The sequence below is a fragment of the Diadema antillarum genome, unplaced genomic scaffold (assembly GCF_040938485.1).
Source record: "Diadema antillarum isolate AM-2024a unplaced genomic scaffold, OU_Dant_1.0 scf00000098, whole genome shotgun sequence".
Classification (NCBI taxonomy): domain Eukaryota; kingdom Metazoa; phylum Echinodermata; class Echinoidea; order Diadematoida; family Diadematidae; genus Diadema; species Diadema antillarum.
In genome coordinates this window covers 1,300,339-1,326,020 of record NW_027270987.1, presented here as the reverse complement: position 1 = coordinate 1,326,020, position 25,682 = coordinate 1,300,339, and the positions used below count along the sequence as shown (strand labels likewise).

The following is a 25,682-nucleotide window of genomic DNA, read 5'->3' as shown; positions in this document are numbered from 1 at the left end:
GGTAATTGATAAAAACAATATTTTCCAGAAATTATCCTTTTATTTGGGTCATTTTGGATCTTTCACCCAAGTTTTGCCTGTAGTATCATTTGTTTATCACATTATTCAGGCGGTTACCAGACCCTTTGCCAACTGTACTCCTTTCACAAATGCGCTCTACTCGCAGCTGCCTTTGCCGAAGACTGTCTACAGAACCATCCAGCTGAACCTGCCATTTCTTTTATCGTTAGAGGGCGTTAATATTCTGGGAAGGAAATTAGTACAACCCGACGGTCTGGAATCCAGACTAGTTTGTAAGGCTAGTTTGATCCGGAAGTGGTGCACCCAAGGCCAATTCTTCATAAGATCTAAGAGCGAGAGTAGCATTACTGGTTGTGGCTTTATTCAAATTAGTAATTTAGATATATGAATTAATTCAACTATTAACTGATGAGAAATCAAGTTCATGTGTTAGGTTTGTTGGCAATGTGTTTTTTCAACTTGAGGGTGTGAAGGTGCCAAGTTGGATGCATTAGCACTGTACCGAATTATTATGTCATATGTAATATAGTATTTGTTTCAAGGGTGCCTGTATGATGGGGATTTGCTTCAGGGAAATTCTTTTTTTTTATCATTTTGTAATGCAGCGCCAATGGCGTGAGCATGCGTGTGACATCACAGAATTGCAGTTTATTTTTGATTTGTCGTAACAACAACGACAAAAAAAAAAATCATAATTTTCTCAGGTTTGATCCGAATGTCCTCAAACGTAGCACTGTATTTCTTCAGGGGTTTTTTTTCTGCTTCTTATACATACACAAATTAATTTTCAAGGTGTTTTCACCTTTAACTCAGTCAAAGGCAATGTCAACAGGAAGGGGAATCTGTCTGTTCGGTACCCTTTAAACTTCTACCCTTTTATCACGTTGTTATTTGTTTCATGTTTAGTTTTGTTGTTGTTTTTTCCCCAAGATTCCGGACGGAAGAGGAGGCGCTGACAATCGCGAACAGCGCGCGCGTCGGACTGGCGGGCTACTTCTACTCCAACGACATCGGCCAAATCTGGCGGGTCGCCGAGCGGATGGAAGTTGGCATGGTCGGGATCAACGAGGGCCTCATCTCCTCCGACGTGTCGGCCTTTGGCGGGATCAAGGAGTCGGGAATGGGGCGCGAGGGATCCAAGTACGGCATCGACGAATACATGGAGATCAAGTATGCCTGCTTCGGCGGTGTGTGAGCACGCGGGTCCCCTCCTCTCACTGGGGCCCGTTTTCATTGAGAATGACTGCAGTACTCTGTGAATTGCATTGATGCCGGTTTGCCACGGTAATGACGTCACTGCCTACAGCTGATTGGTTGATTTCCGACTGTTGTCATGGCAACATCAGTTATTTTCACCGCAACTTACAATTCTGTATACCTCTTTATGAAACAGGCGTCAGATTTTTCCCAATGTGTTTTTCGAAGGTGAAATCACTTGTTTAGCATTATGTACATATACCTAAGACCAGACTTAATTAACGTTCCACATGGGGGAACAATTTATGTAGAGAACTTGATTAGAAAAAAAAAAATACTGTATTAAGGATTATGATTATAAACTTAACTTACTCAAAGATGTAAGTTAAACACATATACAAGTGTTTGAGAAAAAGAGTATACTAAATTGTATTATAATTGTATATCATGGAAAATAGATCATATGCTTTGTTGTTATATAATTACTCTGAATATATGATGTGAACGAGACAATGATGATTACATTATATATTTTTTATATCGTTATCAGTCATGCATGGTAAGGTTTACTAATTGAATCTTGAAGAATATTGCACTTTTAAAGCGTGTCGTGAAGGAGTTCCCATTATTTCGATGTGAATTGAATTAATTCAACAATCAAAGAGCAAGTTTGCATGTAAACATTGGCTGAGGGAATTTTGGTCTAAATTCCTCCAAAAGTTTGTAAGCGAGAACACATCACACTTGAAACTTAGCATTGAATCGTATCAATTGAAACCGAGCATTCTTATTTTCTTCTCCTTTTACGCGTTGACCAGTTAGATTCAGATAAGCAGGGATCATACAGTATATGCTAAAATGAGCTTTGTTCGACATGGAACGCTAAATATTCGTGGTCTGTGATACATTTGATCGTGTTTGCTTTAAACGTTTTTAAGTCGGGTATGCATGTATAGGAATAAAATGGCAAAATGGGTACCCGATTTTTTTTTTTTTTTTTGAGATACGACAGAGTGAAAAAAAATGAAGGATTTTGACCGAATCTTCCAAAAGAGTGACGCAAAACCCCGCACAGTTGTTTTTAATAGATGAATACTTTTATTTTAGTGATCATTTTGAAACTATATGAATTAAGAACCTGGTATTTTGGTCATTTTGCGTGAAATCATCGTCATCACTGATTTGTTCTAACGTTGCTAGAGTAACTGACACAATGAAGACATAACAAAATAATGTGATACGGATTTCACATGGACCTGACATGGACATAAAAGCAGATTTTGATCAAAAACGTCTCCGTTAACCGTTCTCCCTCTGAACACATGATATGCCATGATTTCCTTGGTAATCATCATTATTGCGCAATAAGTTTGAAATGTATATGGGACTACTAAATCCTTTTCAACACATAGATTCATTGAAACATAATATGTTTATTTTCGTCATTATATAAAATGATGATCTTTTTATTTTCATCGTACTTGGTTTTGCATGCAAACTTTCTGAATACAGTAGTTCTTTATACAGTGTATCATCATCTTGACTGGTATATTTGTCATAAAATCCTTGGTATATGACCCTTGCCATGCTAAGTTGTATACTGTAAGAAACTTCGTATCGAAGCTGCATATAACGAAAGGGACGCAAGTGTTTTCGAGAGCTGAAAAAAAGTATGTCCACATAAGAATAATCTTTATACAATAATTTGTATACAGTGTATTGTATAAATCGCTTAGACGACAGTATATGCAATAAGTGCAGAGTAGCGAACAAAGCTTCTCCGAGCCAATAAACATTTCGCCCCTTTCCATCTGAGAAATATATGACTACTTTCCTTTGAATTTCATGGTCATGATGTGTAAGCGGAAGCACTTTAATACATCAGCATGAAATCAGCATGAAATCTTCCGTGTAGATTCATGCATAATGGTAGAGAAACAAACACAACAGCACACACACCATCATCTATAGGCATGTATATGTAGTTGTTGTGTGTTAGTGTTTGTTGGGTGTGTGCGTGTGTGTTTGTGTTTTTCATGTGCATGGTCGCTTTAAGCAGGGAGGTTTTAATCTCACCTCCCTGCTTTAATTAAGCAATGGATCCCTGTAGCGCCTTCAAGGTTGGTATATGGAAATTGTGTTAAGACTGAAGTAAAGTGTGCATAAGATTTTATATTTTTGTAAGTCTGTCAGTAAAAGTGAGAAAGAGATGGTATTTGTAAGCCAGAAATGTTTATCTGGACATTTAATCAGTTGGCAATAGGACTTCGGAGCCGAGCAATTTACAAAATACATGTATTATATCTTGTTATCAAACTTGCACTTACCTTCCGAGTTTTTTTTTTTTTTTTTTTTCAGATTTGACCAAGGTAACCTGACTCGTGTTAGATCCAACGGAATCCTTCTATTTATATTACTATCACCCTACCCATAACCCTGGTCTCTTATATCTGATTTTTCCAGGAAAACAAAATACGTATATGCAACAATCGTTTTATATGTATCTGTTTGCAGCGTATATATATATATAAACTGTCCATACCCCACTCCCCTCTAACACGCACGCACACACACACACACACACACACACACACACACAGCAGGTTTCGAGAGCTCATTTACTGGTATTAATTGGAAATCATCTGACAGTGATAATGGTGTGCGAGGCGATACGATAGACCAGGGAGGTGCTCTCTTCCACCTCCCTGGATAGACGGAAATAACGAGGGGTGACGAGAAAATGCTCCCCGACAATATTGCTCCGAGAGTTGCCACAAATGCTTGTACTCTGTAATAATTTTCCTCTGCCAATAATTGCTCCGCCGGCATGTGCTCCCCTTTCCGGCCCCTTACGTATAGTTCATGGCACAATCATTCGTAATAATAATTATATCTTAAGGCAGAAGGAATGATGTCAAGGAAAATAATGTCGTATATATTCAGAGCAATTACAATGTACTGGAATGAGACCCCGCAATTTTGTCCGTTTACACTGCCGGGCTCGGCCGCGCTTTTAAGGGGGGAAATGCACAATAAATGGTCAAAATACTTGAAAAATTTTGATTTTTTTATTTTAAGTCCAGTTGATTCATGGATATTTAAAAAATGAATATCTGTAATTGTATGGTTGTATCTCAACAATAAATGCCTCAAAATCAAGTTCAAATTGCATAATTACATAGGTATTTAATGACCTTGCATGCTATTTTCCAGCAAATAATTTATCATTTTTCAACATACCAAAAAATCACCATTTTTTGAAAAAAAATAATGAAATGAGGCATCATTTTGAAGGGCACAGTGAGCTCAGCAAAATGAGCCCATGATCTTAAATGTGGCATGCTGCCCTCTAGTGTCAGACCCTGACACAGTAGAGAGGTCACACATGGTTCTAGCCCTGCTCAGCCTGTGTGAACAGTAGCACCAGTACACTCACTTTCTGTAGCAAAATGACGCGAAAACGGCAAGGATATGTCAAAAAACGCAAAGGTTTCCATGGAGTGCCCTCCTATGAAGTAAAAAAAAGGAAGCTTGAGGAGGAGAAAGAAGAAGGAGCACCAACAGCCTCCGAAAGAAAACTGGAGGCTAACAAGTCAGCACTGCCACGTACAAGTGCCCCTAGTCCCACCCATAGCAATTCGCGTCGGGAATTGGAGGGGTTTTACCTCATCAGTGGCCAGCAGCTGAAGGATGCTCTTCAGGCAGCACATGTTTGCAATGGAGGTGAGATCTTTGTGAAATGACACTTTTATACAAGTAATGATGTATATTCTTATTTATATTTACATTAGATTGAGATGAATGGTTGCTTTATTTAGACTGGCTTCTCTATTGGAAAGCGATATGTGACAGATGTAGAGAAGGCTCTAGATTCTAACTGTAAGTAAGTTCATCTTGAATTTGAAAGCATACAAGAAATAGGAGGCAGGTAATAATTATGAGTGTTTTTGACTTAGAATGAGAGTGTTATAGTGTTGAATTCCACCTGTGAGTGTCCTAGTGTCAAGTAGCATTACACAGATGAATATGGTGAAGACTGAAGTTGGATTGTGTGACCACGAAACATGTCGTGAGTTGACATGTTGGTGTACCACTATATTATAGGTAGCGTACATTATAAATTCTAAGTTAGTGTATTAGAAAAAAGATTATGAATGTTATTTACTGGTCAATAGAAGGAACAACTGATAATTCTGTCACATAGTTCAGTGTTCCCTTGCATAAATTGATCAGCCATCATTTGTATTGTATAGAGGGTAACAAAATATTCTCTTATTTTCAGGACACCTCATTCCGCTCGAGGATGCCAGCCAGCGTGATGGCCTGAACTGCTCCCTCATCTTACAATGCTCTGTTTGTGGTGAAGAGCACCAATTCTGCTCTTCACCCAATGCATGTGAGGGAGCAGGAAAGTCAGCTGAAATCAACAAGAGGGCAACGCTGGCTGGCATGGAAGTGGGACTGGCAAGGGCTGGCCTGGAGGACATGACGGCTCTGCTGGGCACACCACCGCCTGTCACCTGCAGGAGCTACACGCGACATGTGACCTCTCTGTCAACATCCATACATGAGGTTTGTTTGAAGTGTTGTGAATTATAATTTTGGCAGTAATTTGATATTAAAATTGATAACATGTACACAAGTTAACTTTGAAATAGTTAAACTCAAATTATTAGTATTGATTAGTTGACTTATTTACTGAAAGGAATAAGTTGTATTTTTCTCATTTTTTAATTATTTGTCACATTTTTCTCTTGACATGTGAAAACATCTATCTGTATGATAAATTGTATTTTTACTGTTTTCATTTTCCCTATCACAGACCTGCGAGGACCAAATGTCCGAGGCTGCTGAGCGCCTGAGGGAGAAGGCTAGGGAGGGCAACCCCGGGCTGACAGCCGATGATGTGGTGGATGTGGCAGTGTCGTATGATGGAACGTGGCACAGGAGGGGGCACGTATCGAATCACGGGGTGGGGGCGGTAATTTCACTAGATACTGGGGAGGTAATAGATAGGGAAGTTTTGTCAAAGGTTTGTAAGGAGTGTGAAGTTAGGAAGGGGTGGGATAAGACGAAAGATAAATACAAAACATGGTGGGCTGGGCATGAGGATAGGTGTTTCCGTAATCATAAGGGGAGTAGTGGTAAAATGGAAGTAGATGCGGCAGTAACAATGTGGAAAAGGTCAGTTAGTAAGCATAAGATAAGGTATAGGTATATGTTGTGTGATGGGGATAGTAGTTCATTCAATGCTGTTAGGGATGTTTATGGGGAGGGTCATGAGGTTCGTAAGGTAGACTGTGTAGGGCATGTAGGTAAGAGAATGTACAAGGCACTGGACACTGTAAGGAAACAAAATAAAGGCAAATTAGCAGATGGGAAGGGGGTAGGGCGTGCAAAGGGTAGGCTAAGGGGGACATCAGACACGGGATCAATTGGTAGGCTATGTAAATTATATAGAAGTACAATACGTAAACATGCAGACAAGGGGGCTTTAGATAGTGAGGAGGCTAGGGATAGGGCAGTAGAGAAGATGCGAAGGGCAATATTGGCCATCTTGTATCATTCAGTCAAACTGCCTGATCCTGATGTACGTCATCAATATTGTCCCGATGGCGAGAACACATGGTGTGAGTACAAGAAAACAGGCAAAGAGAAGGACAATGAGAATCACTTAGACCCCGTGTTTCTGGACCTTCTCCTGCCAACATTCTCACGATTGAGTAAGCCCGATCTCCTCGAGAGATGCCTCCCAGGCATGACCCAGAACCAGAATGAGAGCTTCCATTCTCTCATCTGGAAACGGTGTCCAAAACACCTATGGCGAGGCCCACGTGTTGTTCGCACTGCAGTAGATCTTGCAGTCCTTGCGTTCAACTGTGGCGCGCAAACCAGTCGTGAGAGAGTCTTCCACAGACTCAATCTCAGTTTGGGAGCTCATGCCACAGAAGTTTCGCAAAGAAGGGATAATCTTAGGAAAAAAAGGGCTAAAAAACGGGCTAGGGAAGAGGAAAAGAAAAGGAGGGAAGCACTTAGGAAGGCTAGGAAGGCTAGGGATGAGGAGGATGAAGAGAGGGAGGGTGGGGTGTATTCGATGGGTGCCTTCTCATAGAGAGTCCAATTCAGTATGCACATTGATTGCAGGTCAATATTTTGCCTGCACTGATATGGACATCTCAATGCGCGCTTTAATTCATTATTTATACATTTTGATATAATTATACTTGTATTTTATGAAGGATGTTTATGAACAATGTTAGATTATTGAAAAGTTGTCAACTTGTCTTTAATCTAAGACAAGATTGATTCGTATTTGCAGTTGCCATGCAAAAAAAAAAAAAAAATTGTTTATTTTCCTGCGTGTATATGTATATATTGATTTATAGAAAGTTCTATTATTTTAATTATATTGTTTAATTAATTCATCCCTTTGTCTTTCATTACTTAACACTACCCTTGTCTTTCAGGGACCAGCATAACACTGCCACATCCCCACGACCCCAGCAGCTATGTAGTTATACATACTGTAGCAGGAAGGCCCAGCTACTCACGCAGACAATGCTGGTGGCTGGGTCCTTCAACCCTTATTGTAGTTTTTAATGTTTAATTATATATTAATGAATTAATTTCCAATTCCAATTTTATATGTGACATTGTAAATATTTGATATTATCTGTAAATATATGTATCACAAGCAGAAAATGCATTTATGCCCCCTTTTTTGCATTATCCAGGTGTTGGCATGTGTGTGTGTGCATTGATGAGGTAATGCGAATTGCACAGCTTTTTATTTCCTTTGTTTTAACAGAAGTGTGATTTCATGTGAGGTGATATATTTCAGTGAAAGATTTTGTGAGAATGAAAGCATAGATTAAGCCCAAACTTGCAGTGATGTTTTGTTGATGTGTAAGCTGTTGTTTGAATGAAAAATTATATCTCCTGGTTGTGTAATTTCTTCTTAATTAACAAATGAATACATAATTAGGTGAGCTTGAATGTGATTGGTTTAAAAAAAAATCATACAAAAAAAAAGAAATTAAAAACACAAAAACCAAAACATTCAATCATGTCTAATATACATGAGCTATCTTGACACCAAATTGTAACATGATTGGATGAGTGGTTGATGAGAGAGGCTTTAATAAAGTATTTCTTATGTATTCCTTTATATGGTAATGAGGAATATTGGGTGTCGGATTTCATGCTCACTAATACATTTGTCATTGTACACATGATAAATATAAAACAACTTCAACAAGCTAAAATACACCAAATAGAAGAAAATGCACAAAAATGATTATTTTGCTGTAAACTGCATGGTGACACCTTAATTCAAACCTTTCAATATTTTGTCATAGTGCGCTCTGCTTGTCAACAAAAACGCAATTTGGTATAGTCTGGTTTTCAGACCCTTTGACCACAACTGGATTCCGTGGCGACTTCGTCGCCGTTCGGGCAAAGGCCTTTGCCGAAGGAAAAATCCTTTGCAGGACAAAACCATCTTAAACTATACTAGTTTTCGACGTTGAAGGGGTTAATATCCTGAATAACGAAAGAGTACGGGGCAGAGGGTTTGGAAGCCAGACTAAAATTGGCCGCGCATTTGGCCCAGTTTGCGTTTACACTGAGAAAAGGTCGAGACCACCTCCAGAGCGTGGCCAAATGCGCGGCCAATTTTGGCCCCGCATTTTGGCCTTTTGCGCGTTTACACTGAAGTGAAGGCGGGCGCGGCCGAGCCTCGCCCTGTAAACGGGGTCTAATTGCCGGCAAATATCGGCAGAGCAATATTGTCTGCGGAGCAATTGTCGGCGAAGCAAATGCGGACGAAGCGATTGTCTCGTAGCATATGTCGCAGAGCATTCTTTGCAATTTTTGGAACAAGTACAATGTCGGCGGAGCATACTGAGTAATATGTCGATGGAGCATTATTCATGTCATGGAACCCTCAAGTGGCATTATCCTAATTCGTTTAGTATAAAGAAAATCATTAACAGCTTGCTCTGTATTTATTTCCTCTGTATATTATACAGATATCATGCCCCAGTGACATAGACATCCACGATCACCCCGGACCACCCCAGATCTGATCCGGGGAGAGATCCGTGTTGACGCCGGGAGGCCAACACGGCAACTTTTGGAGGTCAAAAACATCCGGCGTCATCCGGGGATTGCCGTGTTGGCAGAGCAATCCGGGGTGGTCCGTGTGGTTGCCGTGTGGCTGCCGTGTAGCTGCCGTGTTGATCCGTGTAGCTACCGTGTTGATCCGTGTAGATGCCGTGTTTGTCCGTGTAGACGCCGCGCTCTTCCGGCCTTATCCGTGTATGTAGCTGCCGTGTTGATACCGTGTGTACAGTCATACCAAAATCCCGGATCTCCCCGGACGTCCCCGGATCTCCCCGGATCACCGTGTAAATCCTTGAGCATCCGTGTTTATATGTGACTGGGGCATCAGGCATAACTTATTGTCTCCCTGTGTTGCATATAGAACATAAGTATTATTCACATAATTTACGTAAGTCAATAATAACTATCAGTGGCTGTCTGTGCTTATAACAGCTATGTGACATTTTCTCTCAAAAGGCAACGCTGTATTGAAACAGTGACGAGTCAAAAGTCGTCGTCTAACTTGAAAATTTTGACCTTTTAAAGGGGAAAATTTAATCCAAATGTAAGTTAGTGTGGAAAGAAAGAGTCGAGTAAAATATTACGAGTTCAACTGTATAAATTTGATCGAAATCGGATGAAAAATAAGGAAGTTTTTTTGAAGTTTCGCTATTTTGGGGGAAACCGTTCTTGAACAGTCAATATGAATATGCAAATGACAAAGTGAGCATGTCATTCCCTCACAACTTACCATATAGGCATGTTATAGTTTGTACATAAAATTTTGAAATTTCCAGTTTTTCATTCAAATGCAATTTTGCCCGAGGCCCAAATCCTCCTATGATCACTATTCTGAAGTTATTCAACCAGGAATAACGTCATGCTTCAGACTTCAATGACAGAAACATTGAATTTCCGTCATTTTTTTTTTTTTTTTTTTTTGTTCACGATCAATGGAAAATTGTGAGGGTATGACATGTTAGCTCACTGAAATGCATATCATATCCACTGTACAAGAACTATTTCGCAAAAAAATCAGCAAAACTTCAAAATGTCATGACTTCCTTATTTTTCATCTGATTTCAGTCAAATTTTTCCGTTGAACTAATATAATTTTACTCTTTTTTTTTCAGACTAACTTATTTTTGGACCCTCTTTAAAGGTATTTGTGTTGTCGCTTTTGCTGACAAGGGAGACAATTTTGGTTCTCTTCTCACTGATCTTTCGTTTCTCTGTTTTTCATTCTTTGACAATGTAGCCATCGCCGTCTGCAGACAGTTACAATGGTTATGAACTTTGTACGATATTTTAGCGCGATGTCAATAAAATCGCCGTTATCGTCGATGCGCGACAGGTATTGGATCCGAGTTGTCTCCGATCAGAGAGGGGCGGAGTCATCAGAACGAACTCAGCCGTAGGTGGTTGGGTCGAGGGTATGTTGAATGTGACCCATCACTCCCCGCTTGCGTACCTCGTACGGTAGCTGTGAACCAGCAGAGCTCAGTGCCTGGTAAGTATACTGTGTCAGTTTAAATTGTCTGAGTCCAAGTTCAAAGTTATGAATGCGCACATGCGACGAAATGGAAAACCCTAATTGTAACACTGTGCGTTTCAATGATATATCTCTTGCCAACCACATGGCACACGTAATATTTTGTTGCACTAATACAACAATGAACGGCAGGGGTAAATCAGCGTAGATCAGTCAATCAGGAAAACGACTGATAACTGCGACCTTGTGGGAGATCAAACACGGAATCTTATAGGGATTGGCTACGGGTCAATGTTTCAAAATGAGACCGTTTGTTTTGATGACACACTCGTATGTAGTTCTGTAGGACAGGCGGAGGAGTATAGTATTTCAGATGTGTGTGATATGTTGCCCGTGAGTGCGTGTGAGGGTTGTTCCCGCTAAGTGTGATTTGTGGTTGATAGAGAAAGACTTACAGTTCATCAGGGAGGTGGAACCATCTCCCTGATGATAATCCAGAAGTCATCATTCATTGGAGAGGCCCATCTGCAACCCACGCGAGATATGTTATGTATCATAATTTTGACTGTGTCAAAAAGTCTTGCTGTTTTATCAAATTGTGTTAGTTCTCTATTTTGTCATCCATCCATCCATCCCAGGAAACCGTATAATGATCCTATAAAAGGTGATATTGGTCCTAATCAGAAGGTTGAGTGAGAGCTATAGACCTATCGTGTGACCAGTCTTCTTCTTCTTCCTCTTCTTCTCCTTCTTCTTCTTCTTCTTCTTCTTCTTCTTCTTCTTGTCCTCCTTCATATTTTTTTTCTTCTTCTTCTTCTTTACTACTTTTATTGTATTTTCGTTTTACTTTTGCCAAAACGACTAACTTTACTTTTTACCATGCGTCAGCATGGTCGGTTCATATATATATAGTACCAACGAATATACGCTCGTCTGCGCTCGTGCAGGCTGTCTATTACAATATAGATTACATCGCAATTATTGTGTACAATCCAGTTAGCTTGCTGGCCAGGGAATTTTGCGAAAAATGGCTGCCGCAGAAAGTAAATCATATTTTGAAATAATGCATATTTACTCGATTGGGCATTATGATGGAATAATTCACCCACTTACTTTGGAACGGTCCAAAGCACTCTGCTTCGCCTCAAGTGTTTCCAACTCAGTGTTCCAAGGTTACTTTTGGGTAGATAATTCTTATCAACGCTCTGTTTAATGTGCAATATTTGTATAATATTACCCGAGCGGCAAGCTCAACTTGTGATAAATTGTCAGTTTGAAAAGCGTCATTGGGCCAGATCTGTCGTTGGTGGTTGTTATATTCGCAGTGCTGATGGTTGAGATACTGGTTGTGGTATCAATGGTGTTAGTTTGACCGATGGTGGTGGTGGTGATGGTGGTATATTTTATGGTAGTGACAATAGTTGTTGTGGCTTGGTTGATGGTAGAAATTGTGGTGAGAAGGGTAATGATGATGGTGTTCATGTTGATGTTGTTGTTGGTGTAGTGGTGTTGATGGTGGTGTTGATGATGTGACAGTGGTGTTGATGGTGGTGTTGATATTGATGTTGTTGTTGGTATAGTGGTGGTCCTTGCTGTCGATTTTAATGTTTTACCTTGTTATTCCAGTCTACCTCTCATCAAACAGATGAAGCACCCATTGGTGTGCAAATGAATATTTATGAGCGTCCATCAAATTTGATGAATATACATGTACACATCATGGATAATTATTGTTCATCATGTTCCGTCCTCCTTTCGACTTTCCTATAAATTTGTACAAAAAAGCATCACTCTTTAATTGCAACTATACGAGAGCTTGTGTCAAAGTATTATGATCGATTGCTTAATTGGCATAACTGTGAAATAATTCTAACACAGTATAATAACCTTTTATTTTCAGTCGATAGAAAACAGGATAATTAATCGGAGAGATCGAAGCAATGATTAATTTTCATCACGTCCCGAGGATTTTTTACATATATCTCACTATATTTCAAAAAAAAAAACACCCTTCTGTAACGCCATCCCTTTCTGATTTTGTTCGATATAATAGAAATTTCACTGTTTCTTCGGTTTGTATGAGCCAACATGAAATCGATGAAGTTTCTCTTTGACCCCTTCTATGCCAATGAATCAAAGTTCACACACATACCTGTGCACAGGAAATTGATGTAGTCCGCATAGGCTTAAGGAGGTCATATTGGCATGACCCCTTGTTTCTGCTCAGGTGTCCGGAGTACGAAAGACGTGATAAAACGATAAAGCAACAACGACAAATGTTTGCTTGTTCGTCCTGTATAAGGACCGTGCATAAGACATAGGTATAGGCCTACATGTCTTTACTCCCACGTTTACCTTAAGTACATTGTATTTTTTTTTCATCAGAGCCTTACTTGGATATAGCCGCCGTATTTATGACTAGGTATTTCCTAAGTACTGCGGTCTGTCTATTTTATACATAATATGGCTGTCTATCTATCTGTTGTTGTTCCAACCTATCTATCAATCGATCTATCTGTAACGTCGCCTGTCTCCGTTCACTTTCTTTAGTCAATGGCAGGCAATATAGTATTCGTTTGTGTTTCAAATTCATTCTAGGAATCCAGACGCCAGTGCCGGTCTAATCGTACAAGATGGCGGACAAGAATCCTCTTATTCGCGAGAAGGCGTTCATTGGCGGAGAGTGGGTTTCGGCGAAGTCGGGAAAGACCTTCGAGGTGCTCAACCCCGCCTCGGGAGAGGTGGTCGCCAACGTGGCCGACACCGATGCCGCGGACACCGAGGCGGCCATCCAAAGGGCGTACACAGCCTTCCAAACTTGGAGGGAAACCACTTCGAAGGTTGGTTTATATGCAACTCTCGCACATTATAGGCCTACTCGAATCTTGCTCCCTCGAAACTCACTCCTTGGGGTCAGTTTCTATGATTCCAAACTATGACTTGTGCACCGAAATCACCGCTCCCAAATTTCCCCCTTAAAAAAAGTTCAGGAATCAGTCTAAATGTCAAACATTTTTTATTCAGAACAGATGCTACACCTTTGATTATTGCTCCAGTCTTACGGATACGTTATATAGAAACTACTTCAGGTGTCATTCCTGACATCGCTCGTTACTGTACTCTTGGTCACTCATATACCGATTAAATTTCAGGGTTAGTCCGTTGATAACATTAACTACTTATTTCTAATGTTTTGTTCACTCTGACAACGCACTTCTTTGTCAGTGTACACACCACACCCTTTTCATCACTCCAGTCTTGCTCCGTAGTTATGAAACTATACTTTCGAGTGCAGTCCTGAATACTGTTCCTAAAACTCGTTTGTCCACTTCTCATTTACGGGTCGACGACTCCACATACGATAATGTTTGTATGTGTCTGTCAGATTCTGTATATCATCAGATGGCAAAATGTTATCTCTCGCAAAACAAGGTCAAAAAGTGAGACATCTAGAAAACATTACAGTGATACCAAATTGAAAACATTTCGACCTGTGTTAATCCGCGAGATCCGACGTTTCCACACCTTCCTTTGACCTGATTCGAAGTTAGACGCCATGTCCATTTATTATACGTTAAAGCGCCATTTTAGTTTCATAGTGTAGCCAATGTTTGTGTGTTCGTTTTAGCACTTGGGTCTGAAAAGAATGCACACACACACATCACACACACACACGCACACACACAGATGCTATAAAGGAATATGGCAAGATAACGATTGCAAAAGGTGGAACTTGATCCTAATTATGTTATGTGTATTATTAACAGAGTTGCAGCGGCGAGTTTTTATCGAAATAAATCTGTTCGGGAGGTACACGTAGGCCTATTCATGCGTAGGTTACTAGAAGGAACACGCCTGGCTTCATACGACAAATTCTATGCAAAACAAAAGACTCCCCAAACAATTATTAATCTGCATGTCCTCCATTGGTCTTGACCTTCATCGAATCGTACGAGATATTGACCAATGAACGGTCAAACACAACAAATATTGTTCCACGATTTTGCTAGGTAATACTAGTAGTACTAATTTCGTCAAGTCACGATGAAATGTTGACTCTTCGTTGGGAAAGCAGCCAGGTCGTGGTGTTTATTTTGCATAGTAAGTACAAGTGTATAATGTTGACATTCTCCTGGAAGTGTGTACGGAAAGGTCGAGGGTGCATCCTGGCATTGGAGCCCATGAGCTCCTTTATCACATTATCGTATTGAGCGTTTCATGTACAATGGCATTCATATAGATTTTGTGTGTGCATCTACTGTGTATGCGTGTGTGTGTGTGTGTGTGTGTGTGTGCGCGCGTGCAATGTGTGATAAAGTCCCGTCTACTGCTGTTTATTAGACATGGCACTATAAGCATGATTCATGTCATTATGTCCCCATGTTTCCACGGCTAACGCTGAAATGCATGATCAGGTCTATCTGTATTGTTTAAAATCGTGTATGCTAGGTCTTCAATATGTTATGCACAGGTGTATCATTCAAAGACTTGCATAGAATATTTAACAGATGTCACATACTGACGGCTTTTTCAAAATACGAAGGGTCTTTAAGTTGATGTCGTTTATCATTATTGAGCAATTCAAGATCTTTATAAAGATATGCAATGGTCAAGTACTCAAGCAATATATTATACCAACCTCTATATCACCATCTAATTGCTGGTCGTATCGCACACTGTATCATGGAGTGAATTGACCACCACCTGTACCATTACAGGATGTGTTCAATATGTTCATTGTTTGCTTGTCATATTTTGTTTTGTCTTCCTTTGTGTTTTGTTTGTACGATGCAGGAGAGGGCGGCCATTTTAAAGCGTCTCGGCCAACTGATGGATGAAAATGTCGAAAACCTCGCAAAGATTATTACTGTTGAAAATGTAAGTTCACAGAGGACAGGATTCTGGGATGAGTTAACAATTTTGAAGGCGGAACGATTGCAGTCACGTGACATTGTTAATAAATTGGTGAGGTTTTCACCGCCTCTTGTTTGGTGAACGTGGAACGGGCAGTTGAGGTCAGACGCGATGCTCTCATGTGGTTCCTATACAATTTTTAGTGTATATTGTTAACATGTATGCCTTGTGTGTATACTTTATGGGTCTTGCGAAGATAGGAGCTTTCCACCTCCCTGGTAAAGTCCAAAGTTGAAGTGCAAGTAGGTAAACTTTTTTTTTTTGAAGGGGGAGGGTGGTTCTTCACGCAGTGATTCCACTGAATTGTTGGAACTATATACAGTGATATATTCTTACCTGCATTCTATAGCATTATAAAGGCCGAAGTTCTTCGATGTCAGCATTTCATAGGTTTGGGGTCTAAAATCTGGTAATACAGGATCATTTAAAGAAAAAATGGGCGCGGTATGGACATTGAAACTCTGTATTAAGTTAATATTCTTCGTAAATTACTAACGTTGCATACTGGATAACATCTGGACGTCATTCTTTTTTCTTTTTTTTTGCATTATCACTTTCAATTATCCTATGTTATCAAATCCGTGGAGGGATAAATTTTATTTTCGGTTGTACCATTTGCAAATCTATCTTTATTTGGTGGGAATTTAATCACGTATGATATCATATACACTCTCATATCTTTATTATCCATTTTGATAAACATTTGTCAGGGACCGTCACATTAAATCTTTGCATTACACAGTTTTCACCTTTTTTCACTCATTTTATTTCATTTGAATTCATTTCCAACAAAACACAATTACAGCAAAACTTTAACATATTATATTATACAGCGTGATGCAAGATAGATAAACATCGTAATAAAGAAAAATATATACTGTTAACGGAAATACAATGATAATTTATACGCTGAGTTTTATGACTGTATAATGAAGCAAGTCGATCAATCTTGATCACGATCAGAGGAAAAATTGATTAAAAACGTTACACACCATTTAGAAGTGAATTCTCTACCCCGCACACTCTGAAACAAATGAGAAATTGTTGATCAGATGTTAAACCGAGATTTATATATATATTTTCTTTTCTAGTAATTGCTCCATATCCTGCTTACCAGCCCAGAACGCCATAGTAATACCTTGGAAGAGCAACAGAATGATATTTCACAAATTGGTTGCTCTGTAAACATAAGCGTCATTCCTATACTTAATCTAAATTACTGAGCAGTGCATGTATACGGATTAAAAGTGCTGATAGTGTAAATATAAATGTTGCTGTAGACTCCGGATTGGCCGTAGTTTTAACATGATTGAGAGAGAAAGTAAAATTAGGTAACACTCTTTTGATTTAAATCATTATCTTAGCAAAGAAGGATGGCATGAGCGAATACTCTGCAATAACTTAGACATGAAACATGCAATTCTTAAGATGGTGTGCATGGGAATGAACTGTGGTGGCTAAGTGCATTGGATGCCATACTAGCTTAGTAAACGACCATACAGAGAGACACTTGTACGAATGTACCATACGAAAACTCACTTTGGATCTTGAAAAAGTAGAACTCCCAAACATAATATTATTCTGTGGAGTTTTAACTTGAGGCTGCTAAGAAGGTGGACTTTCAGGAAAAGAATGAGAAGAAAGGGTCCTCAAAGAGAGCATGTCTAAACTTTGGGGGTCATTTTGAGAAACTCGTGGAAGAGCTCAGAAGTGTCTCAATTGCTAGCGATTGTAACTTATTTCAAAAAGAACAATAATTGTAATTCCACCCATATTAGCGCTTTGAAAACACAAGATGTTTACCGCCACACATTTCTGTTCTCTTGTTAGGGCAAGAAGATGATGGAATCGACCAATGAAGCTAGGGGTGCTTCCGGTTTCGTCAAGTACTTCGCGGAGGAAGCAACGCGCACTGTCGGGGACGTCCATACCAACCTGCAGAAGAATAAACGGGCCCTGGTGATTCGACAGCCAGTGGGCGTGGCTGGTCTTATCACCCCTGTGAGTACCCTCTGGATTAATGTTGCCAGATGCCAAAATAGAGATATTACCAAAATGGCGCTTGACAAATCATTAGAGTCATTTAATGCCAGAAGCTATACTGTCAAAAGTCTGATACTCGTCATAATATATTTGTTTTCATTTTAAAATCGGATTATGACACTGCTCACAGATTCTAGAACGGAGGTTTCGCGAAATCGATGAAAAATAAACAGACTAACCATAAATTCCGTGTATGAGTACTGTAACAATGGATCGTGATGTGCTGTTCATATAGTATACTGAGAGGTGATGTTTGTTTGTTACATAGCCCTCATCATCTAAAATTACTCCGAAATCCTTTAGTTCTACTTTAGTGCTAAGCTGCCAAGACTGGACGTTTCACACATAGGCTCTGGTGAAAATCACAATCTTTATCAACACTTCAGCGTGATATGTGATTTACCTGTTGGAATGTAGTACATGTATTTCGTTGCACATTCAACACAGGCTCAGGGAAGAAACAGTCATACACTGTAACATTAAAGGACAAGTTCTCCTTCATAGACATGTGGATTGAGTGAATGCAGCAATATTAGTAGAACACATCAGTGAGAGTTTGAGGAAAATCGGACAATCTGTTCAAAAGTTATGAATTCTTAAAGTTTCTGCTCTGTCACGGCTGAATGAGAAGACTACTATAGCTTGTGATGTCACATGTGTACAACGATATAAAGAAAGTATAAAGAAAATTCAACATGCTTTCAATTTTCTCGCATAACAGATGGTCACTTCACTTCTCTCTTTTAGGAGGCAGAGGGAATAATATTACCCTTAACATATGTCAGTAACAAGTTGAAGAAATTTCCACTTTATTCAAAAAGTAAAGTTTTGTGAAATTCTCGTTTTATTTTCCTTATATCGTTGTACGCATCTGACATCATACACTGTAGTAGTCTTCTCATCCAGCAGTGATTGCGCAGACACTTTAAAAATTCATAACTTCATAACAGATCGTGGGATTTCCCCAAAACTTTCAATGATGTGTTCTACTAATATTGCTGCATTCGCTCAACCCACATGTTTGAGAAAGTGAACTTGTCCTTTAACATTAACTATAATGGGTGTATTCTTGGCTGTGAAGTGTTTTTAAAGTAAGCCCTCTGGCGACAGAGATTGATAACATTTACTAGATGATTACTCTGACTGTCATGGTGAATTCCAGTGGAACTTCCCAATGGAGATGATCACGAGGAAGGCTGGAGCGGCGCTGGCCGCGGGATGTACTGTCGTCATCAAACCCTCAGAGGACACGCCCCTTTCAGCTCTTGCCCTTTGTGACGTAAGTCCGGTTTTATGACACGACCAGGGGACCGTTTCATGAAACTTCTTGTCAGTGATTTACACTGACAACTGTTAAAAGCTACTGAAATTCTTGCGTCTGATTGGTTGATAGCAAATTTGTCGGTGAAAATTTCCGACGAACTCGTTGATGAAATGCCCCCCAAGAAACAAAATTGTCCTCTTTGATTTTTGGAAAACACCATAATAGGTTCATACGAGAAGATCGGAAATATTTGCTGTATTGAAAATCTCTACGGCTAAGGAAAAGCAAAGAAGAGAGAATTCAATAGTAGGCCTAATTAAGGCTTTAAAGGTATTTATGATCCGCCTGGTGCAACAGATGCGAGATAGTTTTCTTGGCAATATTGTATGTTAACAAAACTATTTCTAAAGCGTGATCACGAGGCCTACGACTACACTCACGCATAGCGATATGATAGTGATCATGGTGATAGTAGTAGCATTGATGTTCATAATGATAATGAAAATGATGGTAAAGATGTTGATAAGTATATCTCGACCAGTGATTGGTGGAATTCTTCTCCCCATGATAATGATCATTTATGATCATTTACTACTCTTATTATAATTTTCCATTTTCAACCTTATCCTGTAAAGCGTAAAGAGATTCTACAGTAGTGATATGCGCTATAAGCATCGTAGTATCATTATCATGTCAAAAAAGGGTCACTGATGAAGAAAAACTCAAACTACGATAATAGAATACAATGTAGTGATAAACAGACATTATGTTAATCATGACAATGCTCACAACAACAATGAAATCTAACAATTGTCTTTGCGATAGATAAACTTTTCAATAGTTTCAATAATTCTTAATGAAATATTGGAAACATAATCATTAGTTCTACGCCGCAGGGACCTTAGTTAGCCTCCCCCACTCCCAAAAAAAAAAAGGATCTATGACGAAGAAAAACTTAAATTGTGATAATGGAATAAATAGTGATAAACATGATGTTAATCATGATAATGTTAATAACAATAAAATCTAGCAATTGCTTTTGCGATTAATGAACTTGATGCATTTCAATAGCTCTCAATAAGGCAGTATTGGGGATATAATCAGTATAGTTCGACGCCTCAGGGACCTTTGTTAACGATTTTATCCCCCCCCCCCCCCCATCACCCTATTGTTTATTCAATCTCAGATGATGAAGGAGGCTGGCATCCCAGACGGTGTCTTCAACGTCGTGCCATGTTCTCGCGCCAACGCTCCGGCTGTCGGCAAGGTGCTGTGCGAGAGCGAGCTCGTGTCCAAGATCTCTTTCACTGGATCGACAGCCACGGGCAAGGTGGGTATGATGCGCACCAGTTTTTAGCTCACATCCTCCAATTGCACTATGTACATCTAGGCTCTTTAACTTATTCTTTATCAATGTGTGAAAATATCAATCACGTCTCATGTAGTATCATACAGCAGCTATTCAAACAGGATGCTGAAAGAGGTCTTAGAGTTGATTTCTCGATAAGTTTTTACACGTTGGCAGTTACTTCAACCAGCGGAACGGTTTTTTTTTTTTTTTTTTTTTTTTGCAGAATGCATTGGAAAACATATAGGGTATAACCACTTTTCTTTTATAACCTCGGAAGTGGCACAAGTAAAAACATAGAATGTGGTTAATGTAAGTTATATCAGCAGAGCCGATAAAACATTGTTTGTTAGCTGATGAAACCCGGAAGTAGCACCAGAAAATATAAACTGGTCCTCCCCCCCCCCCCCCACCCTCTTTAGAAAACGTGGCGTCAGCCATGTTCTATATACAACTAGCGTAGGTCTACTGGTAAATCTGAAATCTAGGGAGCCTACTCGGTCAGAGAATGCATTTTCTTTGTGTGTTTCTGTATGGCTTCAAAATGTGAAGGAAACACAATTGTTGGAGAATAAGAACAAAATGACAGCATTTAAAACATATGGCATTGCTCGTACCTAAATATGACCTTGCCGGTTATGACGTGACTATAATATATAGGCCTATATTTGTTTGCTGTAGATTCTCCTGGCTCAGTCGGCTAGCACAGTGAAGAAGGTATCTATGGAGCTCGGGGGAAACTCGCCCTTCATCGTCTTTGACTCGGCCAATGTCGATGCGGCCTCTATGGGTTGTTTCATACTCAAATTTTACGGATCAGGCCAGGTGAGTGTAGATGGACTATACATATATTCAGAGCAAAATAAGGAGAAGTAGTGTGAGAGGAGATTTTCGTTAAATTTCCCTTCAAACATCGCTGGTTTGCGTGGTCATTCCGATATTTCGCACTGGATTCTATCAGTACCCTTTACTGAACGTTCTTCCATTTACATCAACTGAAAACGACGTCAGGAACCATTGGATTCAAATGATTATCTACGGTAACATGAATGGGTGTTTGAGAAATTAACATTGTAAACTAGGACGAAAACAGACAGTCACAGATCTGAAGTAAGGGATATATTCATCGGCAAACTCGGATTGAGACTTGGCTAAAAGGTGTCAACTTCAGGGCTGGGTTGTAACACTCTGGACATGCTGGATTGTGTTTCAAGGAGGGACAGTATGCATATTATTTAGATTAATTATAGTCGAATAAGGAACTAGACGGGCAATGGCAAACTTTCTGTAATGTCTCAGGACCATGTCATCATGAATATTTTCCAAGGACAGGGCATCATAATATATCGGAATATCATTTGTTTTTCAACTTCAAAAGGGGAAAGTGACTTGTGTACTCTTCTACAAAAGGGTGACTTCATCACATTGATAAGACCTTTGTACGTATGGCAAAGTAACAAAGCTACATAAAAGTAATAATTGCAACCAATTACGAATGAACAACTGATTAGAACGCTTCTTTATTTGCTGTTGTGTGTATCATCATGGAAATTGTCTTATCTTTGACAAAAATTTATAAGGAGTTAATAGACACGGGTAGGTAAATCGGGGTGTCTCCTTTCTGATAGTTACGTCAACATGGCATTAAAACCAACCTTGGCTTGTTGCTACACCCAGGTCTGCATCAGCGCCAACAGGATCCTGGTCCAGGAAGGGATCTACGATGAGTTCTGTCAAAAGTTGGCCAAGCTTACTTCAAGTCTCGTCGTGGGCAACGGCATGGATCCAAAGACCACACTGGGCCCCCTGATCAACGCAAAGGGACTGGAAAAGGTATTAATGGATCACAGAATGGAGGCCAGATAGTCTCCATGACAACACAAATGTACTGCTTTCCTGTTGGTAGTAAGTCTGTGTTCTCCAGCATACCAGTTGGCCCGGGGTTTTTTTTCACTGTTTGCACTGTAATGACTGAGCACTGTCGGTATCTGCAAATTAACCGACTGAACTGCTCAATGGACTTAGCTAGGGAATGAAGCCATTCGTAAGCGTTTGAACTGTTTTGCTTGGATGAGACAGTACTGCTACTTGTTTCAATTAAAGTCCGACTTCAGAGTTGTACTGCTGGAAGTATATGTTTTTATTTGACTTTTTATGCACCAGAGTCAACCTTGCAGCCTCAAGCTTTCTGCAGCGCTGGTTTGTGTAGTGTAAATGACGTTGTGTGCGCCAAAAATAAAAAGATTATCCCCTTGATTGTTCTTTTAAGGTTGAGCGCCACGTTCAAAATGCCGTGAAGAGTGGCGGGAGACTTTTGGTGGGAGGCAAGCGATCGGAACTCGGCGGGAATTTCTTCGAGCCGACAGTCGTCTGCGACATTCCGAAGGAGGCGCTCGTCTGCTCTGAGGAGACTTTTGGTCCTCTTGCTTCCATCATCAAGTGAGTGACGTCACAGAGATGCTCTGCGTCCGTCACGAATTTAAATCAATTTAAACCAAATTCACAAATTTAAACCAATTGACAGTTAGCAGTCTCGTAAAGTTGACGAGAGTAAACCTATCGTATAAGAGGCGTTTGGAACTGCCGTGTTTCAAATACTTTTGGGTTATCTTTCTTCCGCTGTGAATAAGAAGGACAATTGGGCTGAAAGACTAAAGCAGAAAATATATCTTTTAAGGATTTTGAAATATATGTGAAAAGAAAAAAATGACATAAGAAATATAAAGTTTCTTCTGATAAGTACAGACTCCCTTTTGTACTACTTCTTTGTATTGCTCTGTTGGCAAATATTGTAGAGGCCACAAAGCACATGGTCTTAAACTTCATTTTCTTTCCAGCTAAACCCACTTGGCAGAAATCTCAACCCACCTCTCATCTTTCGTCCTCCACACATTATTAGCCCTTTCTAACTTATTTCAGTAAACCGGTTTCTTATCATTTATTATCATTAGGACTACCCATTAATTCATGTGTTTTCTCCCCCACTTCAACTCCATTTTAGCTAAACCACTTTAAATGACCTAATCGATAGTTACAGACAAATGAATGCCTCCCATTGCAGCGAAAATTGTGAAACTATTGGGAAGTTGCTTTTTTCATTGTCAATGTCCGTATTTTAGAAAGCAGCTCGTAATCATATTAGTATATACTTATTTGGATAACGCAATAACATTTAACGTTAAGAAATATTTGTATGAATCAAAGTTGGTACTCAGATATTGCACCATGGCAAATAAATAGTTACGAATAGAGCACTGTGTAGCTGTCAACAATGTACATGTATCTTTCAAGATGATGTTTTGTTGCCATGGTTACCCCTCTCACGCAGGTTCAAAACCGAGGAAGAAGCGGTCACCATCGCCAACAGCACGCGGATGGGACTGGCGGGCTACTTCTACTCCAACGACATCGGCCAGATCTGGCGGGTAGCCGAGCGGATGGAAGTCGGCATGGTCGGTGTCAACGACACCTTCATCTTCGACAACGCCCTACCGTTCGGGGGAGTCAAGGAGTCTGGTCTCGGCGTGGAAGGGTCGAAATATGGACTGAACGAGTTCCAGAATATGAAGGTCATTGGTTTTGGCGGAATCTGAAAATGCCCAGTTATACAAGTCGTATATCTGCAATCAAAGTTATCTGTGCTTACTTGATATCGACGATTTCTCAATGTTTGACTGATGTTGATTCTATGCTATCACTGAGTTTCGCTATTAGCTCTTCATGACCGTTCCGATATGATACACATTCTGTGCTTTCCAGGAGATGAGATGGTGAAATTTAGGGACACAGATAGCATGGGTATAGATATATAGAGAACCCCTTTAATATACACTATTCAAGGGCTGATCCAGGAATTCCGTAAAGGGGAGGCGCCTTTACAAAATTAAAGAGGGCGCATTCGCCCCCCCCCCCCCATTTTTTCTTTTTATTTCTTTTGTTTTAACAAAGAATAAAGAGGGGGCGAGCGCCTAGTGCGCGCCCCCCCCCCTCTCGATCCGCCACTGCTATTGACCAATTACATATATATGAGTAAATGCGTCTAGTTCTTGTGGACTCTTTATTAATGGAATGAATCTCGAAATACTAGATTATGAAAGCGTCTAAAAACAAAACGTCATAATGACGCAAAAAAGCCCGCAAACATTGAAGTGACCATCTTAGAGACAGGGGTATTCATAATATATTTTTAAACACACAGTGAGCGATGATAGAAAAAGCAAACCGACATAAAGAACGTTTGAGACGGTCGTTTTGATAACCCGCACACCAAAGCTGTATAAAACTATTCGGTATATAATAACGCTTAAAATTCGCATAGTGGGAGATGGAAAAGTTCTACGAAATCTTATGCATTGCATGTAAACTTGTTTCCGTGATCGTGACCAACAGGTCGCTGTGGCTGACTAATCAACATGTCGTGTGAAATGTGAGTCGTGACGGCTTACGTCCGATACATTTTTAGTGATAATAGATTTTTCGCTCTTACACTATGACAAGTACGGTTTCGGTTGTTGTTAGAAACACAACAATTATGAAGCTCGAACTTTTGATTAAGCATAGTTATCCCCCCCCCCCTATCCCCTTCGCTCTTTACACATGCACGTTCGTGTTGATACACATAATGTATCGATACTTGTGGTTTATTCCTGTCTTTCTAAAATTTAGTTGTATATTGTTTTCTTAGATCATGAAATATGCGGTTAAAGCAATGATATACACTGAGAGTATCAACCATGACACTTCTATCCACAAATTTGAAATAAACAGATTTGCGAATGAACTTTGAAATTTACGTTTTGTGTTTGTGTGTGTTGCGGACGTGTGTACTCAGCATAATTATTATGGTAGGTCTACAGAGAGCACGCAAAGGAGAGAAGAGAGAGAGAGAGAAAGAGAAAGAGAAAGGCAGACAGACAGACAGACAGACAGACAAGCCCACTGACATAGTGACCACGAAGAGAATAATAACGAAGGCTTTGTGAAGTTTCGTTGTAGTTTTATGTAGGAGTTTATCATATATATATTTCATGTAGTAGTTTGATAGTTTGATAGCTATAGTTTATATAATACATATATATATATATATATATATATATATATATATATATACCAAATTTCCAAAAAGGGCAAATACCAAATAAAAGTACGTCAATCAATACTTTTTTTGCGCCGGAAATTAGCAGTTATAAAGGATGGATATATATATATATATATATATAAACTATACAGCTGCAGAATAGCGCTGAAAATGACCACATATTATTATGATGTACTATGTAAAAGAAGCACAGAGGACGTGT

General features: G+C 39.6%; 3 protein-coding genes across 3 annotated transcripts in view; all 3 read left to right on the top strand.

Moving 5' to 3' along the window:
* LOC139718627 (succinate-semialdehyde dehydrogenase, mitochondrial-like) overlaps positions 1-2,030 on the top strand; it is a 39,208-nt gene extending 37,178 nt beyond the window's left edge. The window contains exon 10 of the mRNA XM_071630084.1: positions 952-2,030. Coding sequence (XP_071486185.1) covers positions 952-1,216 — 265 coding nt within the window. The 3' untranslated portion in view covers positions 1,217-2,030. The remainder of the gene's footprint in view (positions 1-951) is intronic.
* A 2,583-nt stretch (positions 2,031-4,613) lies between these two features.
* On the top strand, positions 4,614-7,330 carry LOC139718650 (uncharacterized). Its single transcript, XM_071630109.1, has 3 exons — positions 4,614-4,941; positions 5,501-5,790; positions 6,041-7,330. Exons 1-3 carry the CDS (start codon positions 4,668-4,670, stop codon positions 7,328-7,330), a joined length of 1,854 nt encoding a protein of 617 aa, XP_071486210.1. The 5' UTR covers positions 4,614-4,667.
* Positions 7,331-10,759: 3,429 nt separating this feature from the next.
* LOC139718622 (succinate-semialdehyde dehydrogenase, mitochondrial-like) lies at positions 10,760-25,066 on the top strand. The gene is made up of 10 exons (XM_071630081.1): positions 10,760-10,831; positions 13,412-13,653; positions 15,608-15,691; positions 17,558-17,728; positions 18,933-19,049; positions 20,221-20,364; positions 21,064-21,207; positions 22,060-22,215; positions 22,652-22,821; positions 23,711-25,066. Exons 2-10 carry the CDS (start codon positions 13,447-13,449, stop codon positions 23,973-23,975), a joined length of 1,458 nt encoding a protein of 485 aa, XP_071486182.1. The 5' UTR covers positions 10,760-10,831; positions 13,412-13,446; the 3' UTR covers positions 23,976-25,066.
* Positions 25,067-25,682: the final 616 nt, after the last annotated feature.